Here is a 22509-nt window from a genome sequence, read left to right on the forward strand (position 1 = left end):
CACTATTGTTATCCAATTTGTTTACACACTCTTTCTTCAGACTTGGATCTGTTTGACATTCTTTAATTTCCAAAGGTCAAATCTATGAAGGTGAATATTTATTAACAGTGAATATAATTTTTATTGTTTCACAAACTCTAAAGACAATTCTAGACAGTAAGATATATCAATTTTAGGAACAGAAATAATATAATTGTAATAAAGTATAGACTTCTAAAGTGATTTAAAGTGACGCTGATAATAAAGGGCAAATGTTTTATAGATGGACATACCAGTATTTATGTATACAGGCTTGTTTGGTTCTGCTTGGAGCCCTGACTGAGGTAAGGGCTGGGCTAAATGTAGTAAATGGATATTCATCGTTTAGATGGTCTCTCCTGCTTAGCACACTATAATTATGCATGTATGTATATATGTTTCAACTTCCCATTTAACTTCTAATTAGTTAACATGTATTGTAATATTAGTTTCAGGAGTAGAATTTAGTGATTCATTACTTCCATATAACACTCAGTTCTCATCACAACAACTGCCCTCCTTAATACCCATCACTTATTTAGCCCATCGCCCTGCCTACCTCCCCTCCAACAACCCTCAGTTTGTTCTGTATGGTTAAGGGTCTCTCTTAAGGTTTGCCTCCTTCTCTCTTTTTTAATTTCCCCTGTGTTCATCTTTTGTTTCTTAAATTCCACATATGGGTAAATCATATGGTATTTGTCTTTCTCTGACTTTTTTGGCTTAGCATAATACACTCTAGCTCCATCCAGGTCATTGCAAATGGCAAGATTTCATTATTTTTTATGGCTAAGTAATATTCCATTGTGTGTGTGTGTGTGTGTGTGTGTGTGTGTGTGTGCGCACGCGCCCATATATATACACACATACCACATATATGTATACATACCCAAATATACATATACACCATGTCTTCTTTGTCTATTCATTAGTCAAAGGACACTTGGGCTCTTTCCATAATTTAGCTATAGTTGCTAAAACTGCTATTAACATTGGGGTGCATGTGCCCATTTGAATGAGTATTTTTGTATCCCTTGGGTAAATACCTTGTAGTGCAATTGCTAGGTCATAGGGTTGTTCCATTTTTAAATTATGAAGGAACCTCCATACTTTTTCCAGAGTGGCTATACCAATTTACATTCCCACCAATAGAGTAAGAAAATTCCCCTTTCCCTTCCCTTCCCTTCCCTTCCCTTCCCTTCCCTTCCCTTCCCTTCCCTTCCCTTCCTTTCCCTTCCCTCTCTCTCTCTCCCCCACTCCCTCTGTGATTAGGGCTCCTTCCCCACTGCAGCACCCACAATTATTTTTGCCCCCAGATCAGATCTCCACACCTACTACCTTCCACTATTTGGCTTATGTCTTCCTTTGGTTGTGCAGTTTGGTCTTTCAGTTCTCAGATTGATTTCATGGGTGTTCAGAATGATTTAATGTTTATCTAAATGTTTTGAGAGATGAGGCAAGCATAGGGTCCTGGTACTATTCCTGCATTTTAGCTCCTCCACACAGCACACCATAATTTAACCTTTCACTTTCTCTCTTACAACATTTTATGCAAATGTTTTGGTTAACCATCCTAAGGAGCATGCCATTTTTCTCTCACATTTTGTGGAACACCATTTTTTGGATGCTAGACAATTAAGATTGTAATAGAAATATTCTCATTTGTATTAATGTACAATCATTTGAGCATTCTAAAAGTACAGTCTCTTTTCAAGCTTAAATACAGTTAAGGAGTTGAACTGCTTGATGGCTAATTTTTTAGATTTCATTTTCCAATTCAATGAACTTAAAGGTATGGGATGAAACATTAAATGAAATTATTAATTCTAAAACCTAATTTTCAATAACAAAACAATATAAATGTTCATTATATATGAAGAGAGACTTCTCAGTCCACCCTTTTAAAATTTTGTTCTGTATTTTTTTTTTTTGAAGTGAAAATAGGTTTGTTTACCTTGGTTTTCGGACCACATTTCTTTTTCACTAATACCATAAGCAATACTCCATCCCCACAGGGGTGTGCTTAATTGTCATGAAAATAATCTAGAGCTTTGATTTTCTGAATGAATTGGGAGTTCAATGAAACAAAACACATTCCGCTTATTTAATACATAACATTGTTTAAAACTTCTTCAAAACTGTGTTATTAATTGTACATTTATGGTGGTGATCATTGCAGTTTGATGAAGAATTCACAGCTCGACAGGAAGCTCAAGCTGAACTTCAAAAAAGAGAAGAAAAAATTAAAGAGCTTGAAACAGAAATCCAGCAACTTCGAACCCAGGTAATGAAACAAGATATAGACTTTATTTCATGTCATAATGAGTTCAGTGGTAGAAAATTATCTTGTTAGATGGAAGGAAAAATGTGACCACAAACAGACTTTTTGGCAGTTTCTCATTTTAGTTGAAATAACTACAGGTTTGATTTTCCTGGAAAATAAATCATTTTACTATTTGGATAAAAATGAGACACTGGTTTCTTAAGCTTCCCTGAATATTTTTAATGGAATATATTACATAAGCAAGACTGTTTTGGAGACAAAATTTTCATGATGATTTGAAAAATTGGATGCATAATTTCAAAACCTAGGAAATTTACATTTCTACCTATATCCCCTATGATGAAAAGCACCCATATACACTCAAAATCTTAATTATGGTGTCTAAACTATATAACTGATTAAGTCCTCTCAGTACTTTTTATTTATTTTTATTATTTTAAGAACTCTCAATAGTTCTTATGTTTTAAATGCATATTAAGAAATGGAAATTAAAAATGTTGGTGAGAAAAATGTCATTTTCCTATGTATGCATTTCCTTTTTTGTCTTTACTGTATACTTTAGCCTATAAATCCAATTAATGAAAACGATGTTTGAGAAAGAAATTGAAGATTACCTTCTTACAAAATAAAATTAAACTATGTAAATTTTGAAGGTCTAATTGGCTTTATTAAACAATTTGTGAATTTGGCAGCATTCCATTTAGTAAGCAGAGGGAAACTCCAAGGAGTTGTAGAAAATGAAAGGTTTTTATGGAAAGAGGGTGGGACAATAAAGTTTTTGGGGAACGGAAAGGATTATTCTAGGCCTTGACACTTTCCCTTAGGGGAAAAAGCAAGAAGTGTTATGCAGATTAACTCTTCTTCATTTAGGGGATGGAGAGGATTTAGGTGGCAGACTCATTGGCTGCTGATGGAAAAATTCCTTACTTACCTTTTAAGACTATATTTCTTGGAGATGTTGAAACTGCAGTTAGATTATGTATTAAGCTCCAGTTTGGTGACTCAGCCTAACTGATGCCATTTGAGGCCGGTGGTTTTCTTTTTAACACCTCTTAACATAGTGGATGCTCAGTAGATACTTGTTGTTTGACTAGATATGTATCCATCAGTCTATTAAGAAATGACTTCAGGGGTGCCTGGGTGGCGCAGTCGGTTGAGCGTCCGACTTCAGCCAGGTCACGATCTCGCGGTCTGTGAGTTCGAGCCCCGCGTCGGGCTCTGGGCTGATGGCTCAGAGCCTGGAGCCTGTTTCCGATTCTGTGTCTCCCTCTCTCTCTGCCCCTCCCCCGTTCATGCTCTGTCTCTCTCTGTCCCAAAAATAAAATAAACGTTGAAAAAAAATTTTTTAAAAAGAAATGACTTCAAAAGTCACCAAGAACTCTGGTGAAAATATGTCTGTTTCACTTATCTATTTTATAATTTTCTTTCATTCAATCTTTCTCTTTTCTTGTGTCATCTTACTACCCTTTTCACATCTCTGAGAACTCAGTTTCTTTTTTTTTTCCCTCCCAGATGGTGACATTGCCCAATGTCACCCTAGCACAGGGCCTTACTATTTAGTATTTGCTTATTTATTATTAAATTAACTGATCTGTAAAAGTGCAGAGTCACACAGTTCTTTATAGTGTACTCAAAATTGTGCCAAATACTAAATTATTCGTTGGCTATATTCAATTCTCAATACTCTATTGTAGCCTAATTTAATTGTTCCATTCCTAATTTTTCATGGGAGGGAGGAGAAAGGCTGATATGATTTGATTTTTAAAGGCTGGTGGCATTTATTTGAGATACTTTATTAAATTTGTAAAGCATGCATTTAACTTGAATAAAATCCTGTGTTAAAAGTGATAGCATTTTTATGTTTGCACAAGTTTCTTATCTTAGATATGATCTATAGAGACAAAATTTGATGTTAAACATAATTTTGCTCTTTTAATAAAAAAATGGATGGACATTTTACCTTTCAAAATATTCAATAAATCCATTTATGTATAAAATTTAGAGTAAATTACTAATTTCCTAAACTTTTCAGAAAAAAATATTTTTACTTTCTCCATAATTTCTCTGCTCTCAATCAAGACTATAAAAATTAGACTGTTTTCTAAAATTTTGCTGTGTTAAAAGTAAAGTGAAAATAATTTTGCATATTTTAATCCTATCTCAATTCTTACTAATTTCCAGAGGAAGATTGTCATTTGTTAAGTGTACAAACACTTTAATTGTTTGTATGTGTATTGTACACACATAAACATCATATATATGAATAAAATGTTTGGACAATGCATATTAAATATTATGAGAAACATTTCCATGATTCTATCTATGATAAATTTTTAATATTCTTATAAATAAGTCAGTCCTTTAAATTGATTGCTCCAAAAATATGCTTCAATTTATCTATTTTGTAAAGGCATTTCTAAGTTTAGTTAGTACAATTAAGTAGTTCAACTTGGAAATTCGTATTAATAAAGATAAGAAGACTTTCTCCCCAAATAAAAATAACACTATGCCAAGCAATTTTATTAATTTTAAATTTTTCATTAAGTTAACCTGATGTCATATCTTGAATCCAAATATGTCTGTTCATTGGTAGGATTTTCTTGAGAATGTTTATAATAAACACCTTCACTTTTATATTAATTTATTTTGGAAGTGAACCTTTGTGACCAGTACTGGCTTAAAGAAACAGGTACAGGTAATTTAAAAAGTAGACAATTTGGAATGAGATATTCTTCATCTTTTATCCATTATCATTAGAGAATGAGTTTCAATTACTTTCTGGTGGTAGAAGTAAGTTATATTCTCCTCATAATTCAATCTGTATGAATTAATTCCTTTCATGGCAAATGACTCCCATTTATGAAGAGGTAGTCTGCTGTAGTGGAAAGAGAACCGCATTGAGTATAAGAAGAACCAGAGTCAAATCTTAACCACATTTCAGACTCTGTGACCTTTGGTTAATCATTTAACCTTTTTGTAGTTACAGTTTTCTTATCTATAAGCAGTGAGATATAGTAGAGATAAAAATGCCCTACTTACATTACAAGCTTATAATAACAATGAAAAGAAATAATAGATGTAAAAAAATTGATAAACATAAATTACCATGCAAATGGATGTTAGTATTAATTATTGGCCTTAGAAGACTGCTAAGTTACTGGTACTATGAGACAGACTCTGTGTAAACCTAATTGGCTCCAAGGGAATCCAATCTATGATTGAATTAATTATCCATATTCAAACCAACTAGTCTCATAGGCTCAAGCCATTTACAGTACTTCTTTGAATATATTCATAATGAAAGATAATTTTCAGTTTTTTGGAGGAGTGCTTCACAAATTCTTTAAGGAAGCCAACTTTTATAGTGCATTAGCAGAAGTTGTCATTGTCCAGAATTTATAATACTTACCAAAAATCTATGGGAGTCTTTTTCAGTCACCGTTAATCCCTTAGATATTACTAAATTAAAGTTTATATAATTTTAAACCAACAATGTGTACTGATAAGTTTTCTTTGTTGTTATATTTTACTGTAAGCATTTAAACATTGTATTATATATATTTCAGGGACATGGACTCTCAGGTTCATCAGGAATTCCAGGCCCTCCTCCAGGGCCAGGTGGTGGGTTATCCCCACCACCACCACCTCCACCAGCACCATCTCTGCCTGGAGGAGCTCTCCCTCCTCCTCCACCTCCTTTACCTGGAATGACTGGTATACCACCACCACCACCACCACCACCTTTGTTTGGGGCACCTGTTCCACCATTTCCCCCAGGCATTCCTCCTCCTCCAGGAGCACCACTGGATCTGCCTTATGGGATGAAGCAGAAAAAAATATATAAACCTGAGGTACCCATGAAGAGAATCAATTGGTCAAAGGTAATGCTACAATTGGAGTAGTTTTTGGCTTTGTCCATTCATAGTTGATTGTTAATATGTGAATAAGTATTGCTGCCTATGAGAACTGTATAATGCTTGAGAACATTACTATTGACTTGCTTTCCTTTTGTGAGTTCACCATCTTATGTGTATCCTTCAGTTTAGTACCCAGAGAATTGGAAATTCCACAGATAATTTGAAATTTATGTAGAAGGCAAAAGTAAAACCAAAGTGAAAATGGTGCTAGAGAATAATATATGAAATCTATCACTAAATGAAATGTAATTTCGATTCTTAATACTGTTGTTAACTTTAAGTACTATAACATTCTCAAATATAATCTCCATTATTATTGAGCCCTTTTATCTTAGTTATTTTAGTTCTTAGAGAAAGGTTTTTTTTTAGTTTTAAATATTTAGGTAGTATGGAATAGGTGACAGTATTCATTAGTGACGTAACTATTTTTTGATATATGAAAGTTCTTTTTGTCTTTTGAATGTTATGTTGCTTTATTATTATAAGAATATGACTTTTGAAAGGCTTATTATCAAGATTGACACTGTCCCTGTTTACTAGGAACTAGTCTTCTAATGAAAATACAATTAGTCAGACCACCATTTGGGGAAATGACTTATCCAAGAACATGCTTAGAGAGAAATCTGACATTATCTACCTAGTAATTGGTTTGACCAGAATCATGCTTAAACCACTTTTTTAAGGTTAAGAATATACTTTTACTTTCTCATAAGAGTAAATGAGGTACACATGTTTTTGGAATATAGTTATTTTTTTGTTAGGTACAATCCACCAAACTATAGCATCCAGATGCTGTTGGCCCAGTTATCTCTGTGTGTAAATGAAGTGATATGTTCACTTAGCATTTGAGCATGCAGTGTAATGGTACTTACATATCAAAGAGCATCATGCTGTACTGGAACATGTACAGTCCTAATTTTGAATTGCAGTTCACTGGTTAAGAGCAAAATTCTCTGGAACAACACTGCCTGGGTTTAATTCCCATCTTTGCCATCTACTAGTTTGGGCAGCCACTTAAACTTCCTGGGGCTCAGTTTACTCATCTTTAACATACAGATAATAGCAGGTCCTGCTTCAAAGGATTATTGTAAGAATTAGATTAGGTAATATATGCAATTCACTTAAAACAGTACCTGACACATTATAGGAGGTATGGAGGATGTCATCTATTATAATTATTACCTTCATCCTGGCCAGTAAACATGGAAATTTTTTTTCACTTTTCTGAATTTTAGTTTCCTCATTTTTAAAAATCCAAGAGCAGAACACAATGTATGTGAGTTAGGGTAGGGATTTACTAAATTATTTTTTAGGTGCTTTCCAGTAGAAGATTTTTTTAATGTAATTTGCTATATGCCTTATTGCTATTGTGTATTTTTCTGTACACGCAAAGAATTCTGTGACTTCCCCAATGAATATTTACTTAAAAAGTGTTATTTTAATGGATCCTAAAATTGATTCAGTAGATAGATGAATAAAGGAACCTTGGTGAAATTGAATTCTTTGAAAAATTAAAAATGAAGTAATAATTTAGAAACTTATCTTTGTTATTTTTGTTTCAGATTGAGCCCAAAGAATTATCTGAGAACTGTTTCTGGTTAAAAGTTAAGGAGGACAAGTTTGAAAATCCAGATCTCTTTGCAAAATTGGCACTGAACTTTGCTACCCAGATAAAAGGTACATTTTATTTTTTAAAGTACAAATTTCTTATTCTGATATATTGAATTCAGTGCTTTGCAAAAAATTTCTAGTAATGTATACATGTATAATTTTTCCACACTGGACAAACATAAATAGATTAACTTATTAAGTAGATTTTACCAAGTAACTAAAGAAGAATAGCTGCTTTTCCTTTTAAACTTAATTTGCATAAATGGTATCCATCTGAAAATATTGGTTTATTTTTTTGTTTAATATGTAAGTTATATCCCTCTATTATAATACAATCGTTTCTACTGAGAAGCAGAGGAGATAAAGTTGTCAATTCACCATGTAAGAGAAAATAATGTAACAGAATGCTAATGGCACAGAAGTTTTCATGAAATTGGTATAAGATTGGTGCCTTAGTGCATAAATAGTCTTTCCTCTTACACTTGTATTACTTATCAATTTCTTTTCTTAGGAAGTTTTATAGTTTTTTCCTACAAGCGTATTTTCTACAATCTGTTTTTTCAAAATCTGGTACCTACTGAGTATATTTTACTGATTTGATAATGGAGTGCTTTATTATTAGATCTTTATCTTCTTGTGAGTTTCACACATAATTTTGTTACTATATAGATAACTTCTCAATCTCATAATCATTGGTATTTTAACTATTAGTTTACTAATTATTGCAAAATTGATAGTTCAGGTAAAGTTAGGATTTTTTCAGTTTGGATGAGTAGTCACAACAAGAAATTGATACATTCCATATGCCCATGCACTTGGAGTTGGCAGCTTTACCATTCACTTGTATGATTTGTCACATCATTTCCTATAATGTGAATTTTGGAAGAATAAGAGAGAGAAAGCGACAGAGAAAGAGAGAGGTGAAAATTATTCCTTTTCAGCCCTTCTATATCTTGCACACTGGAGGTGCTTTTGCTGTATTTGTTGTTCCATGTAGATTGAAGTTCACACACGCACACACACACACACATCAGAGAAGAAGAAATCTGACATTTTTAAAAAATCCTGGAATTACTTCTTTTCCTTATTTGCTGCAGTAACCTTCACATTTAAAGGGTTTTTCAGTGACTCCAGAGCTATTATTTACTATAAATGTTTTTTGTAAGTTAAAAAGGTAAAATGCTTATATCAAAGTAGCCATATAGTAAAAAAAAAAAAAAAAAAAAAAAAAAAAAAAAAAAAAAAAAAAGATGCATGATAAACTTATCCCTTTATCCCAGACTTACAGCTTTTTCTCCAGAGAAAAACAATGTAAAAATGTTACTAATTTCTCACATTCCTTCTAGAAATAGTCTGTGCTTCTAGAAGCATTTGTGTATTTATCATTTTTGTTTTTGGCTTCTTGCTGTTTCTACTTTACATACTTGGATGTTATTCCATAGTAGCTTATGTTCGTCTACTGTGTTACTTTTTCATACTGGATAGAATTCTGTGGTATGGACTTATCCTAATTTATTTAACCAGTCTAAATAATGGATATTTAGATTAGTTCTGGTCTCTTCTGCTATTGCCAGCAATGTTGTCATGAACGTGTAATCTGTATGTAACTTTGTACACATAAGTCTATCTGTAGGACAAATTCTAGAAGTGAAATCCTTGGATGAAATGCTGTGTACTTTTATAATTTTGATACATATTACCAAATTGCATTCCAAAGAGTTCATGTCTATAGTGGCACCTAAAATATAAGTATCTGTTTCCCTGCAACTTGTGTCCATCTCAGAGGTAAATCATCTATGTTATCATTTTCACTTCTCAAATTCAGAGTGAAGTTGAAAAGCTTTTCTTCCATTTGAAGACACTTTTAATTTACTCTTCTGTGAACTTCTCCCTCTAGTTCTTTGCTTATTTTATATTGAGCAGTTGCTTTTTTACTTATTGATCTATTTGTATTGAGTCCCAGAAGAATCAAAGGTGTCATGAAATTGTAGAGTTATTCTGGGCCTTAGAAGTGATTAAGCCCAGACTCTATTTTACAAATGAAGAAAATGACATTTGAGACATAGAGGTAAGTGTAAAATCCATTAGAGAGTTTCTAAAGGTAGTGTGGTATAGTGGAAAAGGCCAGAGATGGAGTCACAAGTATTTGCATTCCAGCTATAATACTTGTAACCTCTGAGACTGAATTTTCTCATCCATAAAATGAGTAGACTAATGTTTATCTAGTAGTGTTGTGAGAATTAAGTAAGGTTATATATTTAAAGCACCCAGCACAGTACTTAGTATAGTAGGCACTTAACAAATATTAATTTCCTTTCCCTTTCATTTAACATGATGCTGTCTGTGTATGTGTGTTTTTCTTTAGTTGTTGATACTTAATACAGGTGTTAATTCAATAAGAGAATTTCCTGGTCTTCTGAGCAGGACTTTGTAGAGCCAATCAGTTATAATAGAAGCAATTCTTACTCCAGCTGCTAAAACCTAATAAAAATTATATAAAAGTTCTCATCTCCTCAATGATGAAAGCACCACATTCCCATTATTCTTAGCTCTCATTCTCTGAATTTTATGTGTGATACTACTATTTCTACTTTTCCTAAGTTTTAATATTTGAGTATAAATCTGGTCAGGGGCACCTTTCAGTAATCTTACTTTTACTAAGATTTATTTTCTGAAGGGACATTTAAAGGAATAATTAAGCATAGTAGCATATTCCAGACATAAATAATGTAGCCAAAATAAAATTTAATGAGACAATACTCTCATTTATTTTAATAACACTTAGTAACTATTGATTGATCTTACTATAACAGCTGAAATTCCTGGTCACTTGCAGTGCCTTGATTCATAATTTGGCCAACAGGTGGCAGGATCAGTAAGAAATCAGGAGGCTCTGGCTCCAGTGAACTCCAAATACACTACTCTGGCTCTCCTAGCTCCATGGATCCACTTTCTTTCCCATTTTGCTTTTGTTTGCTGCTCAGCTGCATTCCGGAAGGAGAAACACACTCGTTGTTTCTAAGACTTATTTCTGAAGCTCTTAGACCCGCTGTTCCAAAACCTCTGAGAATTTTCTCCTGTTGCAAGGAAATCATGTAGAGCTCATGTCTCCATTCTCCCTAAATACATTGAAAGCATTACTAGTCTGTGTTAAGAAAATGTTTAACCTAGGAGTTCCAAGTGCTTCACACTGCTAAATAGAAAGAAATTTTTAAATTTCTCTGATTCCTGGGGTGCCTGGGTGGTTTAGTTGGTTGAGTGTCTGACTCTCGATTTCAGCTCAGGTCATGATCTCACAGTTTATGAGTTTGAGCCCAGCATCAGGCTCTGTGCTGACAGCACAGAACCTGCTTGGGATCCTCTCTGCCTGTCTCTTTACCCCTCCCCTGCTCACACTCTCTTTCTCAAAATAAAATAAATATACTTAAAAACAATACCTCTAATTCCTATAATATTTAAATGTGTAAATAATATGTGGGAGTACCATCAAATTATATTTTCTAGTTGAATTACTTAGAGTTATAGAGAAAACAAACAATTTTTAATTTTTTATTAATAAACCAAATTATTTCTAATTTAGGAGAGAATGGATGTCTCATTTCATTTAATTTTTGTTTACAGAGTACTGACTATATGCAAGTTACTATATTCAGTGGGAGAGAGAGAAATGAATAAGGTCTTGTTTTCTGCACCAAGGAACTTACCATTTAGTGAGGGAGAGAGAGAGAGGTACACTACATTTAGTCAAGTTGTATTTCATGTTAGCATAGATATTTTTTTAATAGGAGCCCAGGATGGAAATATAGTTCCTTTTGAGTAGGGCAATTGGAGATCCCACATGTGGTATAATTTGAGCTGGGCCTTGATATTTAAGTAGAATTTCAAAAGAGAAAGAAGGAAAGCAGACATTCTAGTCAGAGAACACTATTAGAAAAGTTTGGAGGTGGGGTGAGGTGCATACAGGGTGGGGTGTGTATTGGGTTAGGTACAGCTGTTGAAAGCACAGCCTTTTGAGTTGGGACTTGAAGGTGAAACTGGTAAAGGGAACTTTATACTGAGGAAATGGGGTTTTGTTTTTAAGCTTTAGGGACCCAATAATTTAATAATTGACTATTGAGCAGACCTTTGGCAGACATCTAGAGGATGGGAATTCACAGATATGTGATAGAGCATTGACTGTGAATAAACCACCAGTAGTTTGGGCAAGACATGATGATATCCTGATCAGTAGGAATTCTTACTCTTAATCTCTAAGGTCTTCTAGTTCCCAAATTCGTGTTCCCATGATTATAATATGTAGGTTCTTATAAGCATTAATGATGGCGTATGACAAAAAATACCTCAAAATGCTCTCTGGTTAAATGAAAAAAAAAAAATATGTATGTATTAGATGCAGCTGCAAAAGACCCTGTTAGTAATTTTGAATATATATTACATATGTTACTGTTAGAATTTGTATATGGGTTCTAGTTTAGTATTCAATTTGCTGGTATTTGGGACCACATACCTATCAAAGCTATAGAAATAGTATCATTTTCCTTAAAAATCTATAGTAATTACAGTTAAGAGTGATACTATATAAGAGTTAAAGTAATGAAGGTTAATATTAACTAAACTTAATAATAAGAAATGTAGGTTATAACTGCTAATTCTAATTAGAATTTCTAAAGTTCTCTAAAGGCTTCAGGAAGAATAAAGATTGTGTGGAAGTTGTTTGGTTTTAATGTTGCTTGGAGGAAATATGATAAATAAACCTAAAAGGTTAATGAAATTTAGCTTCTTCAATAATATATTCCTGTAGTGTAATTTAGTTTTAATAATAACAGAAAATTGAGGTGTTATAATTATTTCAAATGCATATAAATGTCATTTTGAGATATTGGGCATAGCTTCAAAATTATGGTGGAACTGAATTTGAAGATGTATTTATGTAAAAGCACTTTTCCTCTAGGATCATATTTTAAATTGTGTTTCTTAGTCATTGAATCAGCTGGCTCCTTTTGAATATACCCACCCTTATTTTGTTGTTTAATACAGTCTTCTATATTTAGTGTAGTAATGAAAAAAAAAACATGAGAGTGGTAAAATCTAATTCATGTCTGTCTTTATAATATAGAAATTTTTGGAATTGGCTTGAAAATAATGAGATGTCAGTCCCAGAGTGCCTGCTCCCTATAAAATAGTGCTAAAGTGTGCTGAGAGACCTGGTGTCCTCACAAACAATCTGTCATCTTAATGACACAATATGCATGCTCTGTAGTACAAGCTTTAATACACATGGAAACAAACCAAGAAGGCTTAATTCTTTCAGGCAGCCAACTAAACACCATATATACCTGTATATAATTTAACTTATGATGATACACACATTCATTTCTGATTAGCATGTTACAGCATCAAACAATTACCTCTGTTATATAGAAGAGGAAACAAGGAATTTGTGAGCCAGAGATGCATGACATTAATTATAAGAGTTGCTAACTGTAGAGAGAAACTGAGACCACGTGTCTTCATCTTGCTAAAGGAGTAGGCGTCAAAATGGCTTATCTTTATATATTGATGATGATGTGGTCATTGTGCTACTTCTACCACTAATACCATCACTACTAATAATACTAATAGCACACTTATTAAGCATTTACTATGTCCCAACAACTGCATAAGCATTTTATTTATTTATTTATTTATTTATTTATTTAATATATGAAATTTATTGTCAAATTGGTTTCCATACAACACCCAGTGCTCATCCCAAAAGGTGCCCTCCTCAATACCCATCACCCAACCTCCCCTCCCTCCCACCCCCCATCAACCCTCAGTTTGTTCTCAGTTTTTAACAGTCTCTGCATAAGCATTTTAAATCCATATCTCATTTAATCCTCACATCAACCCTGGATACTATTATTATTGTTTTATAGGTAGAGAAACTGAGACTATGGGAGATTTAATTATATGTCTTTTTTACATAGCTAGTAAATGTCAAAGCTGAAGTTTGAACCCAGGTTTATTCTTAATCAATTTCTTATTTTGTAACCATGGCTTTGATTTTTTTTATTTTTTTTAAAAATTAAATTCCAGTATAGTTAACATACAGTGTTATATTAGTTTCCGATGTACCATATAGTAGTTCAACGTTTTCTATACATTACTGAATGTACTCTTAATCCCCATCACCTGTTTCAGCCATTCCCCCACCCACCTTCCCTCTGATAACCATCAGTTCTCTACATTTAAGAGTCCTAACAATGGCTTTTAATGGCTTTTATGCTATTTGTACATGTTGTTGCATAGTTTACTGATCCTTTATTAATGCTATAGTTTCACATACATTGTATTATCTTGTGAAGTGTGTAATCCTATTATCCTGGTACTGAAGTCAGTTCTTTAGAACTTAAACCAAAGTTAGAAAGTTGTATGCCCATGGAAGGGAATAAAGTTATTTTTTTCTAAGATTTTTTAAGGTATTTTCTGTGTAGAATCTATCAATTGTAAAGCATTGGTATGACTTGAGGCTGTCTCTTCTCATAATGAATTTAGTAATGTGGTCTTCATGTCATTATGCATTTGGTAAGGATATATTAATATACATAGGATATATAAAGTAATTAGAGCAGGTTTTCATGGAGCTTCTTTGAGGTTAACTTCATAACATTATAAACACTGTGTTATTTTAATATGACACTTTTAGCCATGAGTTAGTGAGACTGTCTCTCCCCATTTCAGTAATTTTTGCAGATAAGTATTGATTAGGCACAATAACAGGTATTAAGTTGATAGCATTTACAATTCACACAGATACTCATTGACATTTACAATTATTGTTCTAGCTAAATTTGTTTTATTTTGAAAAAAAATAAAGGTTTATTTTGCCAAATGGAAATTATTTATAATAAATTCCAGTGGAAAATTTTAACACAGCTATATAAAACAGCAAAGGGGTATGTTTTATTCCAGTTGTATATTGATGGCACTTAATGAATTTCCAGCCTATATCTTGCATGATATAAGAAGTATTAAAAAGATTTCTCTGATTTAAGAAATATATTTAATTTAGAGAAATTCAAATATGGTAGCTTTTCTGAGGCATTATATATAAGTAATCTCTTTAGTCAGTTAGTCCTTGTCAGTGAGAGTAAATTTAATTCTTTCTTTTAAATTTTTTGAATGTTTACTTATTTTTTAGAGAGAGAGAGAGAGAGAGAGAGTGAGCGAGCATGAGTAGGGAATGGATAGAGAGAGAGAAGGACACAAAATCGAAAACAGGCTCCAGGCTCTGAGCTGTCAATCCAGAGTCTGACACAGGGCTCGAACTGAGATCATGCCCTGAGCTGAAGTCGGACGCTTAACTGACTGAGCCACCCAGGTGCACCTAATTCTTTCTTTTTAATAGGTTATTCAGTGATATATGGTTGTTACTAAGTTTTCCCTAGTTTTAAACTTTCCTTTTTATAATTTTATTATTATTATTGTTTTTATTTATATCAATTTCATCTTTTGTTTTTTAATTATTTTTTCCAGCTTTATTGTGATATAATTGACATAATATTGTATACATTTAGGGTGTACACTTTAATGATTTGATACATGTATATACTGCAAAAGGATTGATTGAGTGAGCTAAATTTTGTTATTAGGTGCTTTCCAAATACTGATACTGTATGGAAGATGACTCAAGAAATCCAAGATTATAGCGTAAACATATCAGTTTCATTTTAACACATGCCTCTAGGAAGACAATTGCACTTGAAAACACGTTCACATTTTTGTGTATGACTATCATGTTAAACTTTAACTTCTTATTTTATTTTTGTGGATAATGTTAGTTACCTATAGCTACATAACAAATTACCTGAAGATTGAGCAGCTTGAAAGAGCACACATTTATTTTCTCAGTTTCAGGAATCTTGGCAGAGCTCAGCTTTGTCTTCTGCCTCAAGGTCCCTCACAAGGAAGCATATAATGTTGTCAGATTATGGTCTAATACAAAGGCTTGAATGGGGAATAATCATTCTTAAACTCACCCATATGATTTTGGGAAGCATTCGTTTTCTTTGGGGCTACTGGACTGAGGGCCTCCACTTTTCTTTGCCGACTGTCGTCCAGAGGCTGCCCTCTGTCCGTTGCCTCAGAGACCTCTCAGTAGTGCTATTCATAAAAGGCAGTTTGCTTCATTAAAGCCTAAACACCAGGAAGGAGTGAAGAGCAAATGAAAACAGAATGGAACTCAGTCTTTTGTAGCCTAATTTCATCATTACTCGAGGGCATGAATACCAGGGGGCAGGTTGCATTTGGGAACCATTTAAGAAGATGCCTACCACGTGAATATATACAATTTTATTTCCCAGCCATTACAGGTTCTATAACATCTCTCTCCTTGATGACTTCAACAGAATTCTAACTGGTTTTTGCATTCAGTCTTATTTCCTTGTGATCAGTTATCTACAGCCTAGTCAGAATTGTCTTTCTAAAGTGTAAATTATTATTGCAGTCCCATGCTTGGAAAATTTCACTAACTAATAACTAATATTTCACTAACTAATAACAAATTATTGTCTTCAAGGGGACATCTAAACTCTTCCTCATGTGTTTCAAGGTCATTTGCCTCTGTATTTAACTGCCTAATTTACTTACTTGCCTAAATTGTCCTTAGACTGAACTCTTTTGTTCCTGGAACAGAGACAGTTACAAGACTTTGCAACTTCTTTCTGAACACACTTTCATCAGTTCATCATTTGGTGTCTATTTAGATGACATTTCCATCATAATTCAGTCTTTACAATATATTATAATCTTACTCACTTGTGTCCCTCAGACACTGAACTTCTTGGAGGCAGAGAGAAGTATTTCCATTTAATTTACTGTTGTTTCCCAGCATGAACTACAGCTTCTGGCAAATGTAAGTGTGCATTGAACACACTAATGAATTACAGTTTCATAATGCCAAGGCAAATAAAATATGGGTCTAAATCCAAATGTCTGCACATAGTAGGAAATGTGTATATTTAATAATTCATTTGGTCTGTGTGCGTGTGTGTGTGTGTGTGTGTGTGTGTGTGTGTGTGTATCTTATGACTGATTAAATACCAGATATCTACATAATTCAGTCTGGCTTTGGTAGTGTGTTAATTTGCCCAGTTTAGTTGTGATGATTTAGTAATTCTCTGTATTTAGCTGTGTGTGTGTGTGTGTGTGTGTGTGTGTGTATGGCTATATACTTATATATATATAAATTTGATTTATATATTATGTAAACATATAAAATTATATAAAATATATTTATTAACTTCATTTATGTGTTTATATTTTATATATAAATTCTGCTATATATATTATATTAATATATAAAGCTATACCAATATATATTTGTGTATGTAAATTCTACAGATGTTAAAATTTTCAAATGTGAAAGGTAGGGTTTTTTCACTAGTGGCCTATTGTTTATTTAGACAATAAAGTTGTATAATTTATGGTTGGCCCACTTTAAATAGAACTTCAGTGTACATAAGTAAATGTCTAATTCCTGATTTGTTTTTGACCTTAAGGAATCCATGTAATCCCTTAGTATCTCTATGTAAAGAACTTTAAAATAAGATAATGATCAGGAAATAGAAGGGCCATCAAAAGGAATTCTGTGAGAATGAAGATAAATACACATAAGAGACTCACAACAAAATTGACAATTTTAACAATTAGAAGTGTTAATGTTTGTGGTACACTTACTATATGCCCGATACTTTGTTAAATGTTCTACATGGATTATTTCATTTTTTATAATGTTTATTTATTTTGAGAGAGAGAGAGAGAGAGAGAGAGAGAAAGCTGAGCAAGTATGAGTGGGGGAGGAGCAGAGAGAGAGGGAGAGAGAGAATCCCAGTCAGTCTCTGCGCTATCAGTGTAGAGCCCAACATGGGGCTTGATCTCACAAACCACAAGATCAGGACCTGAGTTGAAATCAAGAGTCTGACACTTAACTGACTAAACCACCCAGATGCCCCTTATTTAAGTTTTTTTTTAGTCCTATGATATAGATGCCATTTCTGTAGCCATTTTGCAAATGAGCAAAGTTGAGCTGGAAACCAACTTTAAGCAGGATGGTTCCACAGCCCACATGCTTCACCACTTTGCTATACTTGCTGTATGAGCAAAGACATGGAAATAGGATCCATTAAAACAAGGATGAATCCATAGCCCATGCTTATAAATACTACTACATTTCTCTGCAGTGTGACTGTACCGATGAAAGCTCTATGATAAAAAAAATCTGTTTAAGATCCAGTCATCTGTTCCACAGATAAGGATAGACTGTTCATGTATGATCATGCCCTTGAAGTACCTTATTCTTGCCTACCCAATGCTACCTAGCTTATAGTGTTAATATATGTCTATTAATTGGGCCAAGTAAAAATATACTCATGAAGTGACAGAACTGAATGATTTAATTTGCCCACTAAAAAGAAGTATGTACAATGTATTGCAAAGCATATATCCCAATATAAAGCCAATCTAGAAAGAGTGAACTTATGTTGGAGTTGCTATCCATCCTTGGCTAAGTTTTCCATATACATGTGGTCTGCCTTTGGTTTATCTTTGGCCAAATATTAATACTAGTCTGATTTTTCCCTACCTCTTCAGGACCATTTCCTTATGCTTTCTGTTACCTGTTAATGCTGGCTTCAGGATCACATTTGTTAATTGAAATTAATTTTATAGGAATCTAAACAAGCTATGTGATACATTTACATGGCAAAGATAACTATTGTTGATTATCAATATTCCTTCCATTTGAATGGTTTACTGAGATTCAACTGTGTCTGGCTTCATGTGATAAGAGTAGACTGATAACATGCTCCTGGCAATGTGTTAGCATCTGATTTCTTTTAATAGAAGAATAGCATCTGATTTCTAGCATCTAATTGCTTTTAATAGAAGGCAATAAAAGTAACTGCTCTGTGACATGTGGTGCTACTAGGGTATTTGTAATTTCCTTTGAAAGGAGAAGCTGGTATGATTAGGTTCCTTTTGTTCTATTAATAGTAATACTAAAGATGCTATCACTTCCCTCCTAGGTTTTACTTACCATTTGTTCTTTTAGTGCAAATTAAATTGCATTCTTGTTAATTACTGGCATTTTTATTCTATTTCACATGTTTTTTTTTCAATGATGACAATTTAAGTATTTTAATAATTTATTATATTATCAAATGTTAGTATATCTGCATGATGGACCAGAATATGGTTCTAGGAATGCCTGGGTGGCTCAGTTGGTTTAGAGTCCTATTCTTGATTTTGGCTCAGGCCATGATCTCATGGTTCGTGAGATCGAGCCTTGTATCGGGCTCTGCACTGACAGTGCATAGACTGCTTGGGGCTTTCTCTCTCCCTCTCTCACTGCCCCTCCCCTTCTCTCTCTCATGATAAATAAATAAACATTTTTAAAGAAGAATAGGGTTCTAAAATTCTCATTTTTTAGACATTCAATTTATTAATATTATTACTTGACATTGCACAGAGTTGGTACACAACTAAGGTAACCAACACAGTAAGATTTGGACACATGAACTTGGTGTAGTGTTCTAAGCAATTTAAACATTTGGCCATAGGTAGATCTATATGTTGACAAAGGTAATAGTGAGCTATTTTAAACAGCCTTTTCTGTGACAGATATGAACTTGGTAGTATTTGCTTTCTGCAGTAGCAGTGCCTGAGAACATTTCCATACTATAGAGCTCTTAAATTGTTTAATATAGAAGAATTTGGGGGCCACCTGGGTGGCTCAGTCAATTAAGCATCTGACTCTTGATTTCAGCTCAGGTCATGGTCTCTAGGTTGTGAGATCAAGCCCGGTGTCAGGCTCCCTGAACCTGGAACCTGCTTAAGATTCTCTCTCTCTCGCTCTCTCTCTCTCTCTTTTTGCTTCTCTCTCTCTCTCCATATGTATATGACTTTTAAAAGTTCTTTTACAATTTATTACCTCATAAGATCAGGATATAACAATATATCATTAATATAAATATATATAACAATATATGTAACAATATATCATTAGTGTGTGTGTGTGTGTGTATATATATATATATATATATATATACAACACAGTCTTAATTTTGCTATTTTTCAGGGACATAACTGAATATATTTTAGCTAAGCTTTATGGAGAGAGATAGGCAATTTTACAAAGCCTTTTCTTCATTATCCTAATATTATGGTATCTTTTTTACTTTGTGACAGTGATGAGTCTACATTTCTTCATACCTTCAGAGACATTGAGGCAATTATTATCAGTTCTCTTAGATTTAATAATGTTTTTCAAAATACCATGATCAGTTTTCTTGGTGGGCAGATTATATTTGTGCCTCAGCATTTATATATTACATAATATTTTCTTGAGAATTATTACCAATAAATAAGTTTAATTAGATTAGACCTTGTTAGGATCTAATCAATTAGTAGTCTTAAGAGTTTCCTCTGATTTTTATGTATAAGTGTCTATAAATGGGTAATCTTTTTTTTTAATAATTTAGTATTTATGTGATATATGTAGCAGCTCTTAGTTATTTGCTTTAATAGATTGGAATGAAAGTGGGGTCCCTGGGTGGCTCAGTTGGTTGAGCATCTGACTTCGGCTCAGGTCATGATCTCGTGGTTTGGGGGTTCGAGCCCCGCATCGGGCTCTGTGCTGACAGCTCAGAGCCTGGAACCTGCTTCAGATTCTGTGTCTCCCTCTCTCTCTGCACCCCACGCCCACACTCACACTCTGTCTCTCTGTCCTTCAAAAATAAATAAATATTTAAAAAGTTAAAAAGATTGGAATGAAAGTATAAATGTTCTGGAGGTATATGTGGAAGGTAAAGGCAATTAAATGTTTTTTGTAGTAGTCTTTTTCTTGTGTGTCAGTAACTTTAGCTCAGGCCTATTTGTGTCCTCTTGGACTAGAGGTAAGCAAAAGAAAGAGTGAGAACAATACTCATATGATCATATATCTACTAGGGCTTATTAAAGGTTTTTCAAAGATAATCTTAAACTTTTGTTGGCAGAGAAAAAATGGGCTCTTGGCCTTTGGGAAACATGCTTTCTCATGCCTTAAGTTTCCCCTGGGCTATACATTGCAGAAAATCCTGTATCCATTATTGAATTCTTTCATAGTCATAAGAAATACAGCGGATTTGCACTGTTTTGGGTGTTATTTTAAATTGCTAACACTCTCTTTGTAGATTGTTTTAATTCCCTCATCTTCTTTTTTTTTTTTTTTTCTTGTAGCAACAGCAGTATTGTTGGTAAGAGTCCAACAAACAGCCTAGGATTAATGTGGTTAGAGTTGCAATATATGGAGTTACATATACATATATGTAAAATTAACTCATTCATGAGCTGTTGCTAAATTCAATTTGTGCTGTGAGCATTCTGTTCGCTGGTTACTGAAAGTAGTTTGCATCTTTTAGCCACTAAGAAGTTGACAACCAGGAACATATAAATGACATGGAAATACCGTGTTTACATAAGAGATATAGAGGCAGAAAATAGTTGACTTATAAAGCATTCGTTATATACTGTACATTCTTTTTTTTACATATATTACATATATTAAATTATTTAATCCTCATGAAAGAAAACATATGAGATAATGTGACTATCTCCAATTCTGTAGATGAGACAGTTGAGTCATGGAGAGCTTAAGTGACTTGCCTAAAGGTCACCAGGATAGTAGATAGCAAAGTGAGTTTGAACCCAGTGGTCTTAATTATTATGCAAATTACCAGGCTCCAGTTCATTTACATGATGCCAGTTATGTAGCCTGTTATATAGGTTCCTTTTATATATTTATGAAGTATATATGATAGAAACTGTAGTTCCATTCTATTGGCCTGATACATGCCCAGGCAGGTCTGCAGTTTATCCTGGAAGCTAGAATTGGTGTGGCAGCAAGGAAGAGAGTTAGTCTGGTTCAGTGATATATGCTGGATGTGGGAAAATTTCTCTATTATCTACATTTCTCTCTGAGTTGCTTCTGAATCTGAACAATATTATTCATTAGGCATTTCAGTATACTTATTTTAGAACTAAATCTTGAAGGTGACATTTGCAATTTAGAATTCCAAGGTAATTTCCAAAAATCTGATAGGGAGTGACTGTATATAGCAGTTGCAGGCATGAAAGCATGCTTCTTTGAATGAATCAATATGTCAACTTACCAACATACATTTTTTTATACTGTTTCGAATAGATTGTTTTTAAAAAGCCATTGAAAACATATAAACCATTTAAAAGGTTGTGAAAAAGTTAATTTTATAACAATTTTAGTCAAATTGACATCATATTATGTATAAAAACTTTAGTTTTTATGTGAAAAGTGCTTGGTCATTTTTAAGAATCATTCTATTTAATGCCCATCAGTACTGGCTCACTAGGATGCTCGATGTTCATAGGCATTCCTTTCACATTGTCTTCACTTTAGAATTTTGAATTAAAGTCAGATGAGAGGTTTTACATAAAATAATTTTAATTTGAATCATCAAAAGATACATGGTGACATTAAGATGTGAGTTTGCAGCATATAAATAGTTGCACATTATGAATAATTAAGTCTATCAGTACTCACCTATAGTCAGGCTGTTTTGAGTTTTTTGAACAAATTTTAGGTTGAAAACTGCCATTAAGGAAATTCACTTGGGAAGTAAGCAACTT

The 22509-nt window shown here is 33.4% G+C and overlaps 1 protein-coding gene across 5 annotated transcripts in view; it reads left to right on the forward strand.

Moving 5' to 3' along the window:
- DIAPH2 (diaphanous related formin 2) overlaps window positions 1-22509 on the forward strand; it is a 1008663-nt gene that overhangs the window by 279493 nt on the left and 706661 nt on the right. For all 5 annotated transcript variants that reach the window (XM_023249470.2, XM_019824053.3, XM_023249471.2 and 2 more), the window contains 3 exons: window positions 2195-2299; window positions 5866-6180; window positions 7779-7893. In XM_023249470.2, the coding sequence (XP_023105238.1) occupies window positions 2195-2299; window positions 5866-6180; window positions 7779-7893 (535 nt within the window). The remainder of the gene's footprint in view (window positions 1-2194; window positions 2300-5865; window positions 6181-7778; window positions 7894-22509) is intronic.

This window comes from Felis catus, chromosome X (genome assembly GCF_018350175.1).
Source record: "Felis catus isolate Fca126 chromosome X, F.catus_Fca126_mat1.0, whole genome shotgun sequence".
Classification (NCBI taxonomy): domain Eukaryota; kingdom Metazoa; phylum Chordata; class Mammalia; order Carnivora; family Felidae; genus Felis; species Felis catus.